Source organism: Ranitomeya variabilis, chromosome 3 (genome assembly GCF_051348905.1).
Source record: "Ranitomeya variabilis isolate aRanVar5 chromosome 3, aRanVar5.hap1, whole genome shotgun sequence".
In the NCBI taxonomy this organism is placed as follows: Eukaryota; Metazoa; Chordata; class Amphibia; order Anura; family Dendrobatidae; genus Ranitomeya; species Ranitomeya variabilis.
In genome coordinates, this window is record NC_135234.1 from 732,315,915 (window position 1) to 732,338,117 (window position 22,203).

The following is a 22,203-nucleotide window of genomic DNA, read 5'->3' on the forward strand; positions in this document are numbered from 1 at the left end:
CTTCCCCAGTTCCACTGTGCACTGCTCCGGGATCCGGTCCTCCTCCTAGGACCTCCCACGCCAGCAGGTGCTTTCCAGGAAGCCTCCTCCCAGGCTTCCAACACAGGAACACACCGAGCCCTCAGGAACTCCCTCAGGGATTTTGCACTTGGACCCTCCAGGTCCAACACTGGAACCACACAGGAACCTGTGACCCACACCCTGGTCACGTTATGTACCTGTAACCACACCCACAGTAATGGATCACATGGGCTGGTCACGTGATCCTGACATCACTGCAGGTCAACTCCGTGCACATCCCGGGGAGACCATGCAGCGCCCCCTACCTGTTACAGGGGTCACTGCATCACATATATCACAATATATATATATATATATATATATATATATATATATATATATATATATATATATAGTATGTAGATATATTTAACATAGATGTAAGAAAAGTTCCTCTATTTTTCAGACAATCAAGCTAATGAAGCCCCAACCCCTAAAGCCCCCCAAAAAAAGAACTGTTTGCAGAACTCAGTTGTTTCATAAGGCAAAATTTGTCAAGGAATCATCTTGAGTGAAGCTATTAAATCCTAAAAACCAGTGATGGTGACCATGAAAGTGATGAATAAAAAGGGAAAGAATTTTATTCCACAATATGTTAATGCAACATTTTAACCTGTACAGGGGTCTTTATCAGTGAACTTTTAGTGATTTTTGTCAGGGAGGTCTCTGGGAGTGATGTCTGAAGCATTCCTTCAAAAATTATTTTTAGATTACGCCCTATGTCCATAACATGCTCATCAGCCATCCATTCCGTTTCCCTCGCTCTTATGCCTGTTAGGGTATGTGTCCACGTTCAGGAAACGCTGCGTTTTTGACGCAGCGCTGAGCCGCAGCGTCAAAAACGCAGCGTCCAGATGTTACAGCATAGTGGAGGGGATTTAATGAAATCCCGTCTCCACTGTGCAGGAAAAAACGTATGCATTTTCCCGCAAAAACGCACATGCGGTGCGTTTTTTCAGAACGCAGCATGTTGCTACAATGAGCAAAACACGCAGGAACACCGCAGGTGACCTGCCAGTGACCTCAGGTGCATTTTTGGTCAGGATTTTACCTGCATAAAATCCTGACCAAAGCCTGAAGCAAACCTGACCGTGGACACATACCCTTAGTGTTTTCCACAGGTAATCTATTATTGAAGAGAAATATCGGCACACAGCAAGTTATCCCTGTAATTCCAAGTGGTACTACTCAGCAGATATTGAATCTAGACAGTCCAGCACTATAAGCAATAAAGAGAAAATAAACTGCAGCAGTCCATCAATTAAACATATCAATAGACTTTATTCCAAATTTTCAAAAGAGTACAGCATAGAAGCTAGTGAAGCACTTTAAAGTATGGACAACAGACGTTTCACCCCCAACGGGCACTTCTCCTTGCTCCCATTGTGGCGCCCCAGGGACCTGGTCATCGCAGTGGTATTGCTTTCCTCCAGGAGAGAGTGATGGTACGTTTGGAGGCAAGGAAGGATAACTGCATCCAGGTATCACAAACATGCAACACATTCATACTCCAGGCCATCAGGGGGAGCTTTTGATCCTATTTACTAGGTGACTCCTCATATATATAATTGGTAGCCTGTAGGGAAAGTCAGTCAGTCCTTCAGGGAAGCTGTTCCTGGCAGGAGCGAATTCCTGTCAGAGGACAGAGGAGAGGGTGCACTGAGCTGTGCATGCCCTAAGAGCTGCAACTCCCAGAAAGAGACATTTTGAAAGCAGAATTGTATTGCAGCGAGTGTGAAGGAAGGCAAAGCAAAGGAGAGTATACCAGAAGGGGACCCGCCAGGAGCAGGCTGCCTCCTTCTGAGGGCGGCGCAGGACACCGGTAGCCGGAACACCGAGGTAGTAAAGACCTCTATGCCTTACTTCAGAGACCGGCAGGACAGCTAATTGGATGTTACCTGTCCGCACCTACACCCAGAAGGCACGGTGGTACCCCTCAGAGGCCGGGGCGTGCTAGAGTCTCTATAAACAGCCTCAAGCCACCAGTCATACGGGTTTTGTCCTATCCGACTACAGGGGACAGAGAGAGAGAGACACCACATCTGTGAGGCCCTTATATGAAGCTTATGCAGTAAGGGACTACACCACTACAGCGCAAGGGAAGGCTATTGATTTCCACCTGGATAAGGGGACTCTGGGCTTGCCTCCGGACTGGCCGGACTCTGCCTGCCCTGTGGTCTGGTGCCCTGGACTGTGGATGCTGAAGTCTTCAGTTAAGGTAAAGAGACTGCAACCTTGTGTCCTCGTTCTTCACCACGCCATTCACCATTCACTATCTACATACTGGGAAGCCCTGGGGATACACTTCACCTGTGGGAAGGTATACCATCTAGCTGCCATAACATCACCTCAGCGGACCCCTTAAAGCAGCGTCGGTCACCCTGACCGAATACCACAGGTGGTGTCACGAACATAAACTTTATCCCTTTAAAGACCTTTCCCTTTTATACGGACGTCTCAGGGCCACGGACCGGGTCAGCCACCGTGACATCCCCCTGTGAACACCGGACCCGGTACCGAGTAACCCCTTGCCCTGACAGGGCGATCCACCATGATGGGACCAGGAAGAAGCGCCTGTTTGGAGTGAAACTGCTGTTGTCTGTACTTTGCAGTATTCCACAGGTTGCATACTGTACTCTTTTGAAAATTTGCAATAAAGTCTATTGATATTTTTAATTGACCGAGGGCCGCAGTTTATCTTCTCTATATTGCTTATACCGCTTCTTCTCTTCTCTATATCCATTATAATCTATGATGCTATTCCCACATCCATATTTTTGGGGAGAAAAAAAAAACATGAAGACAAGTATCTACTAATTGTAGTCACAGAATGATATGACCTATACAGGTCTAGGAGCCCATGAAAAACACAAAGACGACAAGGATGTCATGATGGATGATTGCATTTTTTTTTTCATGAGAAAATAATTGAGGAAAGATATGAAGATATGATCCAAGAGATATCGAAACGTTTTTTCAAGTAAGAGAAAAAAACAGAAGTGAATAATGCCTTATGTGAGTTTGGATGCTGAGATGAAGCAGCATCTTAGCGAAACGCACCAGGAACCTTCCAGAAGCATTGTTTTCCTGTAGTTTTAAGAAGGCCTTGGTGTGTACAGAATTTTGCAATTCTAGACTTTTGGTAAGTTTCCTGTTTTTCATGGATCTTCCAGACATTATGTTAGAGTTGGCAATTATATTGATTCCTGCACACAGCAGAGCCCTGAGCCTGGCATTTGTACAGCTTCTAGTACTAAGTCTCATTACACTTTTGTACAAGCTTTGTCTATGTGTGTAGGAAGATATGCTTCATAAACCTACTTTTTGGAAACTAAGATAAAGTCACAGCTCACATTCCCCTCCTGATAATACCTATATATACTGTAGATAACACAGGATCCACCATTCACAATAGGTGATGTCACAGCTCACCTCCTCCTCCTGTACAATGACTGATATCACCTCTATGTACAGTAGATAACACAGGATCCACCATTCAAAATAGGTGATGTCACAGCTCACCTCCTTCTCCTGTACAATGACTGATAACACCTCTATATACAGTAGATAACACAGAATACACCATTCACAATAGATGATAGATGATGTCACAGCTCACCTCCTCCTCCTGTACAGTGACTGATAACACCTCCATATACAGTAGATAATACAGGATCCACCATTCACAATAGGTGATGTCACAGCTCACCTCCTCCTCCTGTACAATGACTGATAACACCTCTATATACAGTAGATAACACAGAATACACCATTCACAATAGATGATAGATGATGTCACAGCTCACCTCCTCCTCCTGTACAGTGACTGATAACACCTCCATATACAGTAGATAATACAGGATCCACCATTCACAATAGGTGATGTCACATCTCACCTCCTCCTCCTCCTGTACAATGACTGATAACACCTCTATATACAGTAGATAACACAAGATCCACCATTCACAATAGGTGATGTCACAGCTCACCTCCTCCTCCTGTTCAATGACTTATGACACCTCTATATACAGTAGATAACACAGCATCCACCATTCACAATAGGTGATGTCAGAGCTCACCTCCTTCTCCTCATGTGCAATGAATAATAACATCTCTATATACAGTTTATACATACGATCCATCATTCACAATAGGTGATGTCACAGCTCACCTCCTCCTCATTCACAATAGGTGATGTCACAGCTCACCTCCTCCTGTACAATGACTGATAACACCTGTAAATACAGTAGATAACACAAGATCCACCATTCACAATAGGTGATGTCACAGCTCACCTCCTCCTGTACAATGACTGATGACACCTCTATATACAGTAGATAACACAGCATTCACCATTCACAATAGCTGATGTCACAGCTCACCTCCTCCTCCTGTACAATGAATGATAACACCTCTATATACAGTAGATAACACAGCATCCACCATTCACAATAGATGATGTCACAGCTCATCTCCTCCTCCTGTACAATGACTGATAACACCTCTATATACAGTAGATAACACAGGATCCACTATTCACAATAGGTGATGTCACAGCTCTCCTCCTCCTCCTGTACAATGACTGATGACACCTCTATATACAGTAGATAACACAGCATTCACCATTCACAATAGCTGATGTCACAGCTCACCTCCTCCTCCTGTACAATGACTGATAACACCTGTATATACAGTAGATAACACAGCATCCACCATTCACAATAGGTGATGTCACAGCTCACCTCCTCCTCCTGTACAATGACTGATAACACCTGTATATACAGTAGATAACACAGCATCCACCATTCACAATAGGTGATATCACAGCTCACCCCCTCCTCCTGTACAATGACTGATAACACCTGTATATACAGTAGATAACACAGCATCCACCATTCACAATAGGTGATGTCACAGCTCTCCTCCTCCTCCTGTACAATGACTGATAACACCTCTATATACAGTAGATAACACAGCATCCACCATTCACAATAGGTGATGTCACAGCTCACCTTCTCCTCATGTGCAATGAATAATAACATCTCTATATACAGTTTATACATACGATCCATCATTCACAATAGATGATGTCACAGCTCACCTCATCCCCCTTCTGTACAATGACAGATAACATTTCTATATATAGTTGATAACACGGGATTCACCATTCACAAGTGCTGATGTCACAGCTAACCTCCTCCTCCTCGCTATTGTAAATGGGATGAACAAGACATAATTACTGTAAATAGTCAAGTTATCCCCAATCTCGGCTGTTATGGCACTGTGTTGCTGTATAAATACATTTTTGGCATAGGCAAGCATAGAGGTAGTGACTAGTGATGAGAGAATATACTCGTTACGTTACTTGAGATTTCTCGAGCATGCTCGGGGGTCCTCCGAGTATTTTTTAGTGCTCGGAGATTTAGTTTTTCATGCCGCAGCTGGATGATTTACATCTGTTAGACAGCTTGATTACATGTGGGGATTCCCTAGCAACCAGGCAACCCCCACATGTACTTATGCTGGCTAACAGATGTAAATCATTCAGCTGCGGCAAGAAAAACTAAATCTCCGAGCACTAAAAAATACTCGGAGGACCCCGAGCATGCTCGAGAAATCTCAAGTAACGCTAACGAGTATATTGGCTCATCACTAGTAGTGACTGTTCACAGCCTCCACTAGAGGGATACATATGGAAGTATTATGTTTTTTCAATGTATAACAAGCTCCCCTACTATTTAGTATTTGCTAGGAAGATATTGTTTGTCTTTAGGTTTAGGCAGAAAAATTATACTTTCAGAAATTCATCAGCTCAGAATTGTGAACCTATTTAGAGTAACAAAAAAAATGTATCTCGGGGATATTTCCAATTAAGGCAGCTAGATCAAGAAATCCTTTATAAATGCTAAATAGTCAGGTGAATTAACCAATTGAAATTCTGTGCCAGCATCGGGCTTTTATTATGTCATTCAGTAATACCTACTATAAAAAGGCTATCTAAATAGCCGTTTCGGAATGAGATTTTTTTCTGATGGAGATTGTACCGTGGAAGAAGGTGAGCCATTTTATCTAATCAGTCAGCTATCAGCTATGTGTAGAGGAATGAAAACAACCTAATTCCTGTATTGATGAAACAGCAGCCAATATTTGACTTTTATAATGGGGGGGTAATCTTTTATTTCCCCCCTTTAAAGAGAAACATTCATCACTTTTTATGTTTCAATCTGAGGGTCTGAAATACTGAGGACCATGTTTTTTCTGCTTTGTAATAGACTTCTACATTGATGAGATATGAACTTATAAAGTTTATATGTAAAATTGTCCTTCAACTACATGTGCGCTAACAAATTCTTCAGGGGCAAGTACATTTTTACACCTCTTTGAAACTGGCCAATCACAAGTAGGAGGCATTACAGAGGAGGAAAATACAAAACACCCCCCCAAAAAAGATCAAAACAGGCATTCTAAGTGAGAGTCACCAAGCAGAGTGGTGGTATTATGTGCATTTGGTCGGCTATGATGACGTCTGAGCCAGCATTGCCCACCACATGCTCTACTCGGCCAAGAGGCACCCTCCCACAGAAATTATTATTAATTTATTTATTAATGCTCAAGGTCGTGGTATGTCATGACTACAAAATAATAATGATACAAATAATAATGTGTTTTTATTGTGATAAAGTATCCGAGATGATACAAGCTGCGAAAAATATAAACCAAGTTGAATTGCTGCTTTTTTTCATTTTATCCCCCCACATAAAAAAAATAATGATAAAAATACTAAAAGTAATTTTTGAAAAGTCCAAACAAATGTAATCTGGCTTTCTCCTTTCTCCTGCAAAAAATACTTTATTCTATGTGCAGGCCTATACTGTAAGTTAAAGTTCCTGGGTCGCAATGCAAAGTCCGTAACCTGACTTCCCACCTACCATGTGCCATTTATAATTCTGGTGTCTTACGTGGTAGAGGTGCCTATATTGGTGCCAAGTTACAACTGCTACCTCAGCAACTTTTATTTATGATCATACAGATGAAATAACAGGGGTTCATAGCAGTCTATTTGTGAGGTAACCCATTTCCTTGCCTGTTTTATCAAAGGAATTAGTGTAGTTAACATTTCATTTCAAAAGTCTTGTGAACTTATAATGAATGAAGTCAGTGACATGAGAGCTTAGTGGCTCCTGTGTCACTGACTTAATTTTAGATGAACTCAGAGGAAGGGAGAGACAACAAAAATACATGCTCCTGTGATAAATTAGGCAGGGAAATGTGTTACCTAATATAGCAGCAGCTGTGAGCCCATGCGGATTCATCTGTATACTCACTTATTAGGCTGCCTTCACACTAGTAGTATTTGGTCAGTATTTTACCTCAGTATTTGTAAGCTAAAACCAGGAGTGGAACAAATAGAGGAAAAGTATAATAGAAACCCGTCACCACTTCTGTATTTATCACCCACTTCTGGTTTTGGCTTGCAAATACTGATGTAAAATACTGACCAAATACTGCTAGTGTGACGGCAGCCTTATAGTGATTTATGCTTCTGCCCCCTGGCCAAGATTTGTGGTTTGTGCCTAACATGAACTAGAGCAGCTGTGCATAGTCAATCACAGCAAATTACAGTACATAGCATGGACATGTTTATGAGGTCTGAGCTCAAGAACATTTTTTAAAACATCTAATTGTGGAGGAACTTATTATTATTCCAAGATCTATTGATTAAAATGTATGGTACTTACATATAGATAGATAGATAGATAGATAGATAGATAGATAGATAGATAGATAGATAGATAGATAGCTAAAAACATGCATAAAGATAATTTTAAAGTCCATAAAAATATATGCTTGCTCATATATTTTGCATGCTCATATATTTTGCAGTTCGGGCATTCTCATGAGCTCTCAACAAAGCCAGAAGTGTGAAACCCTGGGTCGGGCAAGATATATGAGGCATGCTGTTTTATGGACTGTTAAATGATATTACAGATTTTAAATCTGCTCCATTGACTATCACTGAACCCATGTAGATGTTTGGGGAAGCTAGGATTGAGACTCTCGGGTCACCTGGCCTCATAGAGACTTTCAGAGAAGCTAGGTTGGGACCATCTGGTCACCTGGCCTCATGGAGACATTTGTAGAAGCCAGGTTGTGACCTTCCAGTCACCTGGCCACTTGCCTCAATGGACTGTCACCTTCCTAAGATTGCCATTACATCCTCTCTATGGATGCCAAAAGCAAGGTGCCACTGGTGGGTGTGGTCAGCCCTGGAAGCCCAGACGTCGGAGCTGCTCTAATCCTAGCGAGTCAGCGGAAGGGTGAGACTCTGTAATTTGCACCATCTTGTGTATTTTGCTGGGACTGTTCTTTATGTTATTGTCTGTTCCTCTACCGGCAGTCATTTTGTGGTCTGGAAAGTGTAACCTGTAATACATATACTGTATATTATTATCACAAAATTATGCCCCAATATATTTGTTTAAAAAAAAGATAATGTGGAGAACCCTTTAAAAGGTTTGATGGGACACCCAAAATATCAAAATATGGCCTCAGTTGATCGCCTTCGGTCCTGTTCATGCCACAAAGCAGTGCCCTGTGGGCCAAAGCGGGAAAAGAGTTTTTAGAAAAGGACCTGTCACCAGGTCAACAGTACTTTTATTTTATTCCCACTGTTCTCCTGAGTATTCAGATTTTTTTTTCTTTTAAATCCACAATGCAGTTACAGATATATGAGTATTTTTATGTAGTGCTGCTTTTTATGCTCTTTACCAAGGGGACGTGACTCACAAAAAAATTATGCAGAGCAGCCTAAAGACATGCCCTAGAGGATCCTGTGAGCCATGACCCCTTAGTAAAGACCATAACTACTGCCACTAAATAAAAAGGCCCATATTTCCTGAACCATATGGAGAATTAAAAAATAATTTCAGGGAACAGCACGAACAAAATAAGAGCAAAAATCGGTCATTTTTGACCTGGTGACATATCTTTTTTTTCACAAATGTATTATTCTTTAAAAAATGGAGGTTTTAAAAAATAAAAGCTACATCCCGGAGAGCCACTTTTTCATAATAATTCAACTCAGATCTGTCATTTGAACAATGCTGCTCTAGACAAATAACTAGGAGTCCTTGCTCCTGACAGTGAAGCCTATTGTTACAGGGGTGCTGAAAACATCATCAATGGCTTTGCTGTGATCTTTGAAAATGATCTATGGAAATCACTTATAAGATGATCTATGGAAACAATGAACCATTGTGACTGCATCTCTTTATTCACAAAAGATTTGCCTTAATTTAATTGCCTTGACTTTAATGATATTCTTTCATTTGCGCACAACATTGTACAAAAGATGATTTAGCAGCAAAATAATGAAATCACAATGTGCACTAAGCAGATGCGCTTCTTACAAAGTGACTAGGCAGACCATAGCAGCAGAATTCTGGTACTCTCGATACAGATGTCACAAAGCTCAGTTTAATCTTCTTAAAAGGTCAAGTCCCAAAAAGTTCAGTCTACGAGCCGTCACTATTCCTTAACCATTTCCTTCTCTCTGCGAGATGAGGTCTTCTTCCTGCTCTATGTCTTGACACATTAAGTAAAACATTCCACTGTGGAATACTTTCCAAGAAGAGATCATCATCATGGATTCTCAAACACTGTTGAGCAGCCTGAAGGATCTGTTGAGTGGGCCTTGGCATTTCAGGATAAGATTAGCCAACAGACACAATAGGCTCCACTGCCGAGATATCAGTCTTCCCCGACTGGATATTAGAAGATGATGGGAGAGTGTGTGACACTAATGATCTCTTGAAGCTTCGGCTTTCCGGCCATGCCACTCTGTAGGAAGGAATGTTGGAGGGAAGCATGTCCTCCTGTGGTCCAGGCGGCTTCTTACAAATGTTCAGCAAGGCCTTTAATTCGGATCTGAAATTGTCATTGAGCCAACAGTATATAAACGGGTTGTAGCAGGTACTGCTCATGGCAAACCAGTGAAATGCAAAGTAAACTGCATTGTTGGTACGAATGATCTGACTAGAGAGGAGGACGACATAACAGTTCAAGGGGAACCAGCAGACTGCGAAGAGGACAACCACAAGCATTAACATCTTTATGGTCTTTTTTTTCTTTCGACGAAGGGCAAAATATTGCTCGGTGGTGACATCTCCAATAGCGTTCCGAAGCCACAGCTTCTTTGCCACAGTTGTGTAGGCAACAGAAATGATCAGTAATGGGAGGACGTAGAGTAAGATGAATGTAGCCAGGTCAAGATATTTCCAGAAGAGGTCAGAAGGTTCCGGGAAGTCAGGGAGACATAAACTTCTGATATTCTCCTCACTATTAATTAAAAAAGAAAGAATAATTAATGGGTATTTTTACACAAAAGCAAAATTAACTACAAGATCAACCGATTAATGGGGCAACAATGTATGGAGCTGTGCCTTTTCTGGGTCATCAATAATAAAATCTGTCATCAGGACATGTTATGTACCAAATCGGGCTGAAAAGATATGAGTGTTCCAAATACAAAAGTGTGCCAAATGATCCTTATGAGTATAAAAAATGGATTTGAGCCTAATTCAGATTTCTTAGGTGGTCTATGGTAGTAGAAAGAGGGGGCAAATGTCCCCAGACATGATGGCCTAATGCATTAAAATAGTTATAATTCTGAAAGGAAAAATGATGGGCACTGGGTGCTACACGTGTAAACTGTAAATCAACGTGAAAAAGACAAGGAAAGGACACATTAAAAAGACATGTACAACTGAACATCTAATACAATAAAAAACATAAAAATTTATCAACAAGGCAAAGTTAAAACAAGAAAAATAGCAGCATAGAAAGCCAGGGATCCTAAATATAAACAATACGATAATAATAATGAAACTCTGATAAGGTGTCAGAAGATCAAGAGATGGATTATAAAGCTTTAATACATTTACCAATAAAAACACACTTGCATGAATAACACAAGGGATATTTAGTGTCTACACAACAAATAAGCAAAAATCAAAGATCCAAATATACAATAAAAATGGAAAGTTAATATAATGTACCGTTCCATCCCATAACACGTTAGTTTTAAAGATCAGTGTCTGTCAGGGAATGAGGAAAGGGAGACCTTAATTTATCTTAAACTATATGTGGAGATTATGAAGGCATGGTACAATGATTGCCTCAGGTTTGTTCATAATATTCATTACGAACAATGTCTCTGATATTAATGAAATATATCAAATAGTGATGATAATGGGATTTGGCTTTCATAGTAGTTAAATTATGGGATTAGCTGGGTAGACCGAAAGGGAAATAGGCTCACTTGCTAGGTGCCAGGATGGGGGTCAACAATAGAGGTGAACTGACCAGTGTATTAGGATACAGAGCTAGGAGGCCCCATACACCATAGATAGCTGTCGACCAAAAAATAGGCCATTTGAATGTTTGGCCAACAGCTCTAATGCCTGGCTCTCTCATCTGCCGAGGGCTTCTGTGTTCTTTATGAGTAACTGCCAGACTTCTTTAGCAGCAACTTATCCTGCCAAGAACGAAAAGATCGTCAGTCCGAAATCGGATCCTTATCTCCTCCAACATCATCTGCCGATTGAGAGTTAGAAGGCCTTAAGACAAGTAGAAGGACTAGATACACGTCATACTTCAGTAGCATGTTCCAGAGGTCATAGAGTAGGGGTGAATGTTTGGTTCATTAAGTGCATCCAACCCCAAAGGATGAATATATGGAATTCTATGTAAATAATCCTTATCCGTGGTTGTATAAAGAAACAGAGCCTGACCCTCCACCGTTCTACCAGAAAACCCATCACTAAAGGACAAAATGGAGACATCTACTACGGCACAAAGTCATACAATTCACCTCATGATAGCGTGCCCCTGTAATTAATGGCACCAGAATACAACGTGAAGCTCAGAGTAGATCTGGTGGACCACACTACCCAGGCTTATGTTTTGTTTCTCAGTACAGTTACTGTATAATAGGAGTTCTCTGGGCAAAAAAGATAAGAGTTTCATTGTTTTATAGAAGCCTCCGTAAATCACATAGTTGTTGTCTATTATATTTACAGAAGATCCAATGCCGTGCACGATGCACTTTGATGGCAAATTGGTCACTGCCATAATGATGAAAAGCATATATTGTACCCGTAACATACTGATAAGGCTGGAGGAACTGCTGGCAAAAGGCATCCTAATTGATTTCATGATTTTCTCAGTTTAATTTCAGAAGATAATAGCATCCAGCTGAGCTCCCCATCCTTGTCATAGTGCTCAAACTCCAACCGGTCAGATTAATCATAACCAGTATAGAGATGTAAACTGTTATATGGAGAACTGAGGCGCTGGGTTTATGGAAAAAGATACGTCTTGGAGTAACATATAGTACCAGATACATGAAATTGATGATTACCTGGCCTCATGTACCCTGCAAAGCTGAATACATCAAGCATGTGTGACAGAGGTGTTTTCGAGCATCCTCAGGCACCAGGGAGCAGGTGTGACTTCTACGTCTGTTTCCCCATTCGTTTTCACCATGTCTTGGAGTGAAAGCCTCCATAATACAATATGCATTGGAAGGGGCACATGGGGTCTTGCCCCGTAGACTCAATATCACAGACATATACAACAAGGATCTTTGTTACCGTCATGCGCAAGAGTCCTTAAATCGATTATCCACCTGTTAGGTACAATTTTTTTCCCACTTTATTGTAAAATTTATTTTTAACCACAAATGCATGAACTTAAGTAAAGCAAAATGTTCCCAGAGGTAGGAAAACTCCCTTTCGTTCCCCATAAACATTAGATAAAAGTTGACTAGACCTTAAGAATTTGAAGCCATTGGTCAACCACCTACTATGTATGGGGGCCTCTCGACTCTCCGGTTATAGGTTATGTTTTGGGGTCGAGAACGATCGGAAAACAGAAAAATGGACTAGTGCATGGATTGTTATGAATATTTATTAAATTTCCTACATGCAAAGACAACTAAGTAATAAATAAATGTACTGATATTTTTAGAAATAGTCACCTAATTCCTCTTTTTGCTCTTCCGAAGAGCAAAGTCTTATTTTATGGCTTTAGAAAGATTGGACAAAGGGGAAATCATTTTTCGACAGATGGAATAAAAGATCATTTTTTTGGCGGTATTCCACATGAGCATGAGTCACTAGACACATGGAATGATATTTCTTAATAAGTCTATATTTCTTTACCTAGATTGTTCCTGAACCAGTTCACAGTTTTCTACATCAGCATTTGAGAACTATGATGCAGACCGGCATCTCTGGCATTATTGCAGATCTTGTGTCTATAAAAGTGAACAGTGTGAATTGTTCAGGATTAAGTGATTTCCATAATTCTGTAAGGGAATGGTCAACCAGAAAATGACTTATTGTTTAAAATCAAGTTTTTGAGTTAAAAGTATGTTTTATTTTTTTGCAATGTTTTCTTATCCATATCACAGTCTTTATTAAAAATAAAAAAAATAAATCTTGCAATTCTCACACTGGCCACTGTTTTTTTTTTAAGACTAACTTCCTGTTGTTTAAGGAAACAACATATGTACATAGCTTTAATGATCAGACTCCGACCCTATCTTTTGTATTGATGCATCTAATGAGCATCAGCAAAGGTCATTGTGAAGGCAGTGGGAGCTGGTTCACTTGTGATATCACCTATTGTGATCGGTGGATCCTGTGTTATAAGTTTTGTATAGAGGTGTTACCAATTATTGTAATTCTGCCTCTGATGATAAGCAGCCTGTTGAAAACTCTGCCTGAAAGGACAGGAAACATGAGTTTAAAAATGCCCCAGTGGTCAGTGTGAAAATTACAAGATTACTCATTTTGTTTTTAATAAATGTCTTGATATTAAAAAAATTAAAATAAAAACAAAATACATGTAACACAAAAATATGATTTAAACAATGGGTCATGTTCTCATGATAGCTTTTATTCAAAGTGATTAAGTGAAGAGTAAATGGCCTGAAACGATGTGGTAGTTACAGAGATATAATGTTGGAAAACCCACGTAGAGGCCACGACCTTTTGAAAAAAAAAAATTATTTCTTGTGAAAAGGCTACAATAATTGATTTTATAATAAAATAAATCCTTAAAATACAAAACACATAACTGCCTATTTCACAAAGTAGTTGTCAAATTTAACATCTGTATACACCACAACAATACAATGTCTTGCTGCTGGTGCTGGCTTTTTAGTCATATACCTTCCTGGCATTTATTATTTCATCTTTGGGAAAAGGGTTTAATTTTATTAAAAAAATAGAAAAAAAAATAAAAATAGGAGATATTTAACTGTGCATGTATGATTTTGCGCACCTATATTACTAGTAGAGTACACGCCTGTTATGGTCCGGTGGTAGGACCTCGAAACTGACCTGACACATATGACCAGAATATAGGACAAGTTCTGGGGATGTGGCAGCTATACTGACCGCAATCTATACAGGGTCTCAGAGAACCATCCTTCTTGGCCACAAAAAAGAACCCCGCACCCAAAGGGGACGAGGACGGGCGAATGTGCCCCTTCTCCAAGGACTCCTTTATATAACTCAGCATAGCGGCATGTTCAGGTACAGATAAATTAAAAAGTCGTCCCTTAGGGAACTTACTACCAGGAATCAGATTTATGGCACAATCACAATCCCTATGAGGAGGTAGGGCACTGGATTTGGGCTCATCAAATACATCCTGGTAGTCCGACAAAAATTCAGGGACTTCAGAAGGAGTAGAAGAAGCAATTGACACCAAAGGGGCATCGCCATGAATTCCCTGGCAACCCCAACTTGACACAGACATTGCTTTCCAATCCAGGACTGGATTATGAGCCTGCAGCCATGGCAGACCCAACACGACAACGTCATGCAAATTATGCAACACAAGAAAGCGAATCACCTCCTGATGTGCAGGAGCCATGCACATGGTCACTTGAGTCCAGTACTGAGGTTTATTCTTGGCCAATGGCGTAGCATCAATTCCCTTTAGTGGAATAGGAAATTGTAAAGGCTCCAAGATAAAACCACAGCGCCTGGCAAATGACAAATCCATCAAATTCAGGGCGGCACCTGAATCCACAAAAGCCATAACTGAGTAGGATGACAGAGAGCAAATCAAAGTAACAGACAAAATGAATTTAGGTTGTACAGTACCAATGGTGACAGACTTGGTGAACCTTTTTGTGCGCTTAGAACACTCTGAGATAACATGAGCAGAATCACCACAGTAAAAGCACAACCCATTCTGACGTCTGTGGTTTTGCCATTCAACTCTGGTCAGAATCCTGTCGCATTGCATAGGTTCAGGTTTCTGCTCAGAAAATTCCGCCAGATGGTGCACAGGTTTGCGTTCCCGCAAACGCCAATCAATCTGAATGGCCAAAGACATTGACTCATTCAGACCCGCAGGCGTGGGGAACCCCACCATAACATCTTTAAGGGCTTCAGACAGACCCTTTCTGAAAATCGCCGCCAGGGCGCACTCATTCCATTGAGTGAGCACAGACCACTTCCTAAACTTCTGACAGTAAACCTCTGCTTCATCTTGACCCTGAGAGAGAGCCAGCAAAACCTTCTCTGCTTGGTCTACCAGATTTGGTTCCTCATAAAGTACTCCAAGCGCCAGAAAAAACGCATCCACATTTAGCAATGCAGGATCTCCTGGCGCCAGAGAGAATGCCCAATCTTGAGGGTCGCCACGTAACAAAGAGATAATAATTTTAACTTGCTGAACAGAATCACCAGAGGAGCGAGGTCTCAGAGAAAGGAATAACTTACAATTATTCTTAAAGTTCAAAAACCTAGATCTGTCAACGGAGAACAGTTCAGGAATTGGTATTTTAGGCTCTGACATAGGACTGCGGACTACATAATCCTGAATGCCATGCACCCTTGCAGTGAGATGATCCACACTAGAAGACAGACTCTGAATGTCCATATCTGCAACTAAATTCAGAACCACCCAAAGATTAAGGGGAGGGGAGAGGCTAAACACAGTGCAGAAAAAAAAAAATGACTTCAGGATTTCTCTTCTCCCTCTTCTGCATTAACACTTTGTTGGCCTGCTGTACTGTTATGGTCCGGTGGTAGGACCTCGAAACTGACCTGACACATATGACCAGAATATAGGACAAGTTCTGGGGATGTGGCAGCTATACTGACCGCAATCCTGATCCTATCCACACACACTAAAGGCAGCCGTGGAGCGTTCCTAAAATCCTAGATGCCACGTTCACAGCCTGAGAAACTGACTACCCCTAGAGAGAAAGCAAAGACCTCACTTGCCTCAGAGAAATAACCCCAAAGTTATAGATAGCCCCCACAAATAATAACGGTGAGTTAAGGGGAACAGACAAATGTAGAAATGAAACAGGTTAAGCAAATGAGGCCCGCTAATACTAGATAGACAGAAAATAGATAGGAGTCTGTGCGGTCAGTACAAAAACTATCAAAAATAAACCACGCAGAGAATGCAAGAACCCCCACATCGACTCACGATGTGAGGGGCGCACTCTGCACCCCAGAACTAACCAGCCAGCAAAAAATCACATAAAAGCAAGCTGGACTGAACTCATTATATACTGAGAAAAGTTTTCAAGGAAATAATGAGCAAACAAACTTAGCTTCTCCAGCAGGAGACTGGTCACAAGGAATATTCAGGAGAACTCAGAAACAGGACTGAATACACCGACAGCAGGCAACAAATGAAGGGCCAGGTGAATTAAATAGGCCCAGCATAGCAGGAAATGAATCAGCAGAGCCCAGCCAAGACCAGCCATATCGCTAAAGGCCACCAGAGGGAGCCCTAGAACAAACTCACACAGTACCGCTCATGACCACAGGAGGGAGCCCGAGAACAAAATTCACAACAGTACCCCCCTTGAGAAGGGGTCACCGAACCCTCACCAGAGCTCCCAGGCCGATCAGGACGAGCCGAATGAAAGGCACGAACCAAATCGGCCGCATGGACATCGGAGGCGACAACCCAGGAATTATCCTCCTGACCATAGCCCTTCCATTTAACCAAGTACTGAAGCTTCCGTCTCGAAACATGAGAATCCAAGATCTTCTCCACCACGTACTCCAACTTCCCCTCAACCAAGACCGGAGCAGGAGGATCAACAGAAGGAACCACAGGCACCACGTATCTCCGCAACAATGACCTATGGAACACATTATGAATGGCAAACGTTGTTGGGAGGTCCAAACGAAATGACACAGGGTTGAGGATTTCCAAAATCTTATAAGGACCGATGAAACGAGGCTTGAACTTAGGAGAGGAAACCTTCATTGGAACAAAACGAGAAGACAACCATACCAAATCCCCCACGTGAAGTCGGGGACCCACATAGCGACGGCGGTTAGCAAAGCGCTGAGCCTTCTCCTGTGATAACGTCAAATTGTCCACTACGTGGTTCCAAATCTGCTGCAACCTATCCACCACAGAATCCACCCCAGGACAGTCAGAGGGCTCAACCTGACCCGAGGAAAAACAAGGATGAAAACCAGAATTGCAAAAGAACGGAGAAACCAAAGTAGCAGAACTAGCCCGATTATTGAGGGCGAACTCAGCCAATGGCAAAAAAGTCACCCAATCATCCTGATCAACAGAAACAAAACATCTCAAATAAGTTTCCAAGGTCTGATTAGTTCGTTCGGTTTGGCCATTCGTCTGAGGATGGAAGACCGACGAAAAAGACAATTCAATGCCCATCTTAGCACAAAAGGACCGCCAAAATCTGGACACAAACTGGGATCCTCTGTCAGACACAATGTTCTCCGGAATACCATGTAAACGAACCACATTCTGAAAAAACAGTGGCACCAAATCGGAAGAGGAAGGCAGCTTAGGCAAGGGTACCAAATGGACGATTTTGGAAAAACGATCACAAACCACCCAGATGACAGACATCCTCTGAGAGACAGGGAGATCTGAAATAAAATCCATGGAAATATGCGTCCAAGGCCTCTTCGGGACAGGCAAGGGCAAAAGCAATCCACTGGCACGAGAACAGCAAGGCTTGGCCCGAGCACAAATCCCACAGGATTGCACAAAGGAACGCACATCCCGCGACAAGGAAGGCCACCAAAAGGACCTCGCCACCAAATCCCTGGTACCAAAAATCCCAGGATGACCTGCCAACACCGAAGAATGAACCTCGGAAATAACTCTACTGGTCCATCTGTCCGGGACAAACAATCTCTCCGGTGGACAACGGTCAGGTCTATTGGCCTGAAACTCCTGCAACACCCGTCGCAGATCAGGAGAGATGGCAGACAAAATCACCCCCTCTTTGAGGACACCAGTAGGTTCAGAAACTTCCGGGGAGTCAGGCACAAAACTCCTAGAAAGGGCATCAGCCTTCACGTTTTTCGAACCCGGAAGATAAGAAACCATGAAATCGAAACGAGAGAAAAACAGCGACCATCGAGCCTGTCTCGGATTCAACCATTTGGCAGACTCGAGATAAGTCAAATTCTTGTGATCCGTCAAGACCACCACACGATGCTTGGCTCCTTCAAGCCAATGTCGCCACTCCTCAAATGCCCACTTCATTGCCAACAACTCCCGATTACCAACATCATAATTCCGCTCGGCAGGCGAAAACTTTCTTGAAAAGAAAGCACATGGTCTCATCACAGAGCCATCAGAACTTCTCTGCGACAAGACAGCCCCTGCTCCAATCTCAGAAGCATCAACCTCGACCTGAAAGGGAAGAGAGACATCAGGCTGGCACAAGACAGGAGCCGAAGAAAACCGACGTTTCAGCTCCTGAAAGGCCTCCACGGCCGCAGGAGACCAATTCGTCACATCAGAACCCTTCTTGGTCAAATCCGTCAAAGGCTTAACCACGCTAGAAAAATTAGTGATGAAGCGACGGTAAAAATTAGCAAAACCCAAGAACTTCTGAAGACTCTTCACAGATGTAGGTTGAGTCCAGTCATGAATAGCTTGGACCTTGACTGGATCCATCTCAATAGTAGAAGGAGAAAAAATAAAGCCCAAAAAGGAAATCTTCTGGACTCCGAAGAGACATTTAGAGCCCTTCACAAACAAGGCATTGGCACGCAGGACCTGAAATACCATCCTGACCTGCTTCACATGAGACTCCCAATCATCAGAAAAGACCAAAATATCATCCAGGTACACAATCATAAATCTATCCAGATACTTTCGGAAGATGTCGTGCATGAAGGACTGAAACACAGAGGGGGCATTAGAAAGCCCAAAAGGCATCACCAGGTACTCAAAATGGCCTTCGGGCGTATTAAATGCGGTTTTCCATTCATCGCCCTGCTTTATGCGCACAAGATTATACGCTCCACGAAGATCTATCTTGGTGAACCAACTGGCCCCCCTAATCCGGGCAAACAGATCGGACAACAGTGGCAAGGGGTACTGAAACTTGACCGTGATGTTAATTAGAAGGCGATAATCTATACAGGGTCTCAGAGAACCATCCTTCTTGGCCACAAAAAAGAACCCCGCACCCAAAGGGGACGAGGACGGGCGAATGTGCCCCTTCTCCAAGGACTCCTTTATATAACTCCGCATAGCGGCATGTTCAGGTACAGATAAATTAAAAAGTCGTCCCTTAGGGAACTTACTACCAGGAATCAGATTTATGGCACAATCACAATCCCTATGAGGAGGTAGGGCACTGGATTTGGGTTCATCAAATACATCCTGGTAGTCCGACAAAAATTCAGGGACTTCAGAAGGAGTAGAAGAAGCAATTGACACCAAAGGGGCATCGCCATGAATTCCCTGGCAACCCCAACTTGACACAGACATTGCTTTCCAATCCAGGACTGGATTATGAGCCTGCAGCCATGGCAGACCCAACACGACAACATCATGCAAATTATGTAGCACAAGAAAGCGAATCACCTCCTGATGTGCAGGAGCCATTCACATGGTCACTTGAGTCCAGTACTGAGGTTTATTCTTGGCCAATGGCGTAGCATCAATTCCCTTTAGTGGAATAGGAAATTGTAAAGGCTCCAAGATAAAACCACAGCGCCTGGCAAATGACAAATCCATCAAATTCAGGGCGGCACCTGAATCCACAAAAGCCATAACTGAGTAGGATGACAGTGAGCAAATCAAAGTAACAGACAAAATGAATTTAGGTTGTACAGTACCAATGGTGACAGACTTGGTGAACCTTTTTGTGCGCTTAGAACACTCTGAGATAACATGAGCAGAATCACCACAGTAAAAGCACAACCCATTCTGACATCTGTGGTTTTGCTGTTCAACTCTGGTCAGAATCCTGTCGCATTGCATAGGTTCAGGTTTCTGCTCAGAAAATTCCGCCAGATGGTGCACAGGTTTGCGTTCCCGCAAACGCCGATCGATCTGAATGGCCAAAGACATTGACTCATTCAGACCCGCAGGCGTGGGGAACCCCACCATAACATCTTTAAGGGCTTCAGACAGACCCTTTCTGAAAATCGCCGCCAGGGCGCACTCATTCCATTGAGTGAGCACAGACCACTTCCTAAACTTCTGACAGTAAACCTCTGCTTCATCTTGACCCTGAGAGAGAGCCAGCAAAACCTTCTCTGCTTGGTCTACCAGATTTGGTTCCTCATAAAGTACTCCAAGCACCAGAAAAAACGCATCCACATTTAGCAATGCAGGATCTCCTGGCGCCAGAGAGAATGCCCAATCTTGAGGGTCGCCACGTAACAAAGAGATAATAATTTTAACTTGCTGAACAGAATCACCAGAGGAGCGAGGTCTCAGAGAAAGGAATAACTTACAATTATTCTTAAAGTTCAAAAACCTAGATCTGTCTCCGGAGAACAGTTCAGGAATTGGTATTTTAGGCTCTGACATAGGACTGCGGACTACATAATCCTGAATGCACTGCACCCTTGCAGTGAGATGATCCACACTAGAAGACAGACTCTGAATGTCCATATCTGCAACTAAATTCAGAACCACCCAAAGATTAAGGGGAGGGGAGAGGCTAAACACAGTGCAGAAAAAAAAAAAAATGACTTCAGGATTTCTCTTCTCCCTCTTCTGCTGCATTAACACTTTGTTGGCCTGCTGTACTGTTATGGTCCGGTGGTAGGACCTCGAAACTGACCTGACACATATGACCAGAATATAGGACAAGTTCTGGGGATGTGGCAGCTATACTGACCGCAATCCTGATCCTATCCACACACACTAAAGGCAGCCGTGGAGCGTTCCTAAAATCCTAGATGCCACGTTCACAGCCTGAGAAACTGACTACCCCTAGAGAGAAAGCAAAGACCTCACTTGCCTCAGAGAAATAACCCCAAAGTTATAGATAGCCCCCACAAATAATAACGGTGAGTTAAGGGGAACACACAAACGTAGAAATGAAACAGGTTAAGCAAATGAGGCCCGCTAATACTAGATAGACAGAAAATAGATAGGAGTCTGTGCGGTCAGTACAAAAACTATCAAAAATAAACCACGCAGAGAATGCAAGAACCCCCACACCGACTCACGATGTGAGGGGCACACTCTGCACCCCAGAACTAACCAGCCAGCAAAAAATCACATAAAAGCAAGCTGGACTGAACTCATTATATACTGAGAAACGTTTTCAAGGAAATAATGAGCAAACAAACTTAGCTTCTCCAGCAGGAGACTGGTCACAAGGAATATTCAGGAGAACTCAGAAACAGGACTGAATACACCGACAGCAGGCAACAAATGAAGGGCCAGGTGAATTAAATAGGCCCAGCATAGCAGGAAATGAATCAGCAGAGCCCAGCCAAGACCAGCCATATCGCTAAAGGCCACAGGAGGGAGCCCGAGAACGGAATTCACAACACACGCCATACTTATACTGCAGTCTGCTGCCACGTCCCTTTTGGCAAGGGTTGAATAATTGGGGTTAAAAACATTGTCCAAGGTTAATTATATTGTTTTACAAAATGTATGGTAAAAGGAAAAAGTGGCACTGGAAATGGATGGGGCAGTGTAAAAGAAAAACAAACTGCATACTACAGCTAAGAATGTGGGAGCTGCTAGCACTAGCAGAAGGACCAGCACCACTGGCACTATCCATCCAGGCAGTAGTATTACAAAATGCAGGCCGAAGTTGGCCTCCTTTGCTTACAGCGTGTG

At 42.5% G+C, this 22,203-nt stretch overlaps 1 protein-coding gene across 1 annotated transcript in view; it reads right to left on the reverse strand.

Moving 5' to 3' along the window:
- Positions 1-9,313: 9,313 nt before the first annotated feature.
- Positions 9,314-22,203, reverse strand: part of GPR83 (G protein-coupled receptor 83) — a 50,954-nt gene continuing 38,064 nt past the window's right edge. The window contains exon 4 of the mRNA XM_077299835.1: positions 9,314-10,398. Coding sequence (XP_077155950.1) covers positions 9,774-10,398 — 625 coding nt within the window. The 3' untranslated portion in view covers positions 9,314-9,773. The remainder of the gene's footprint in view (positions 10,399-22,203) is intronic.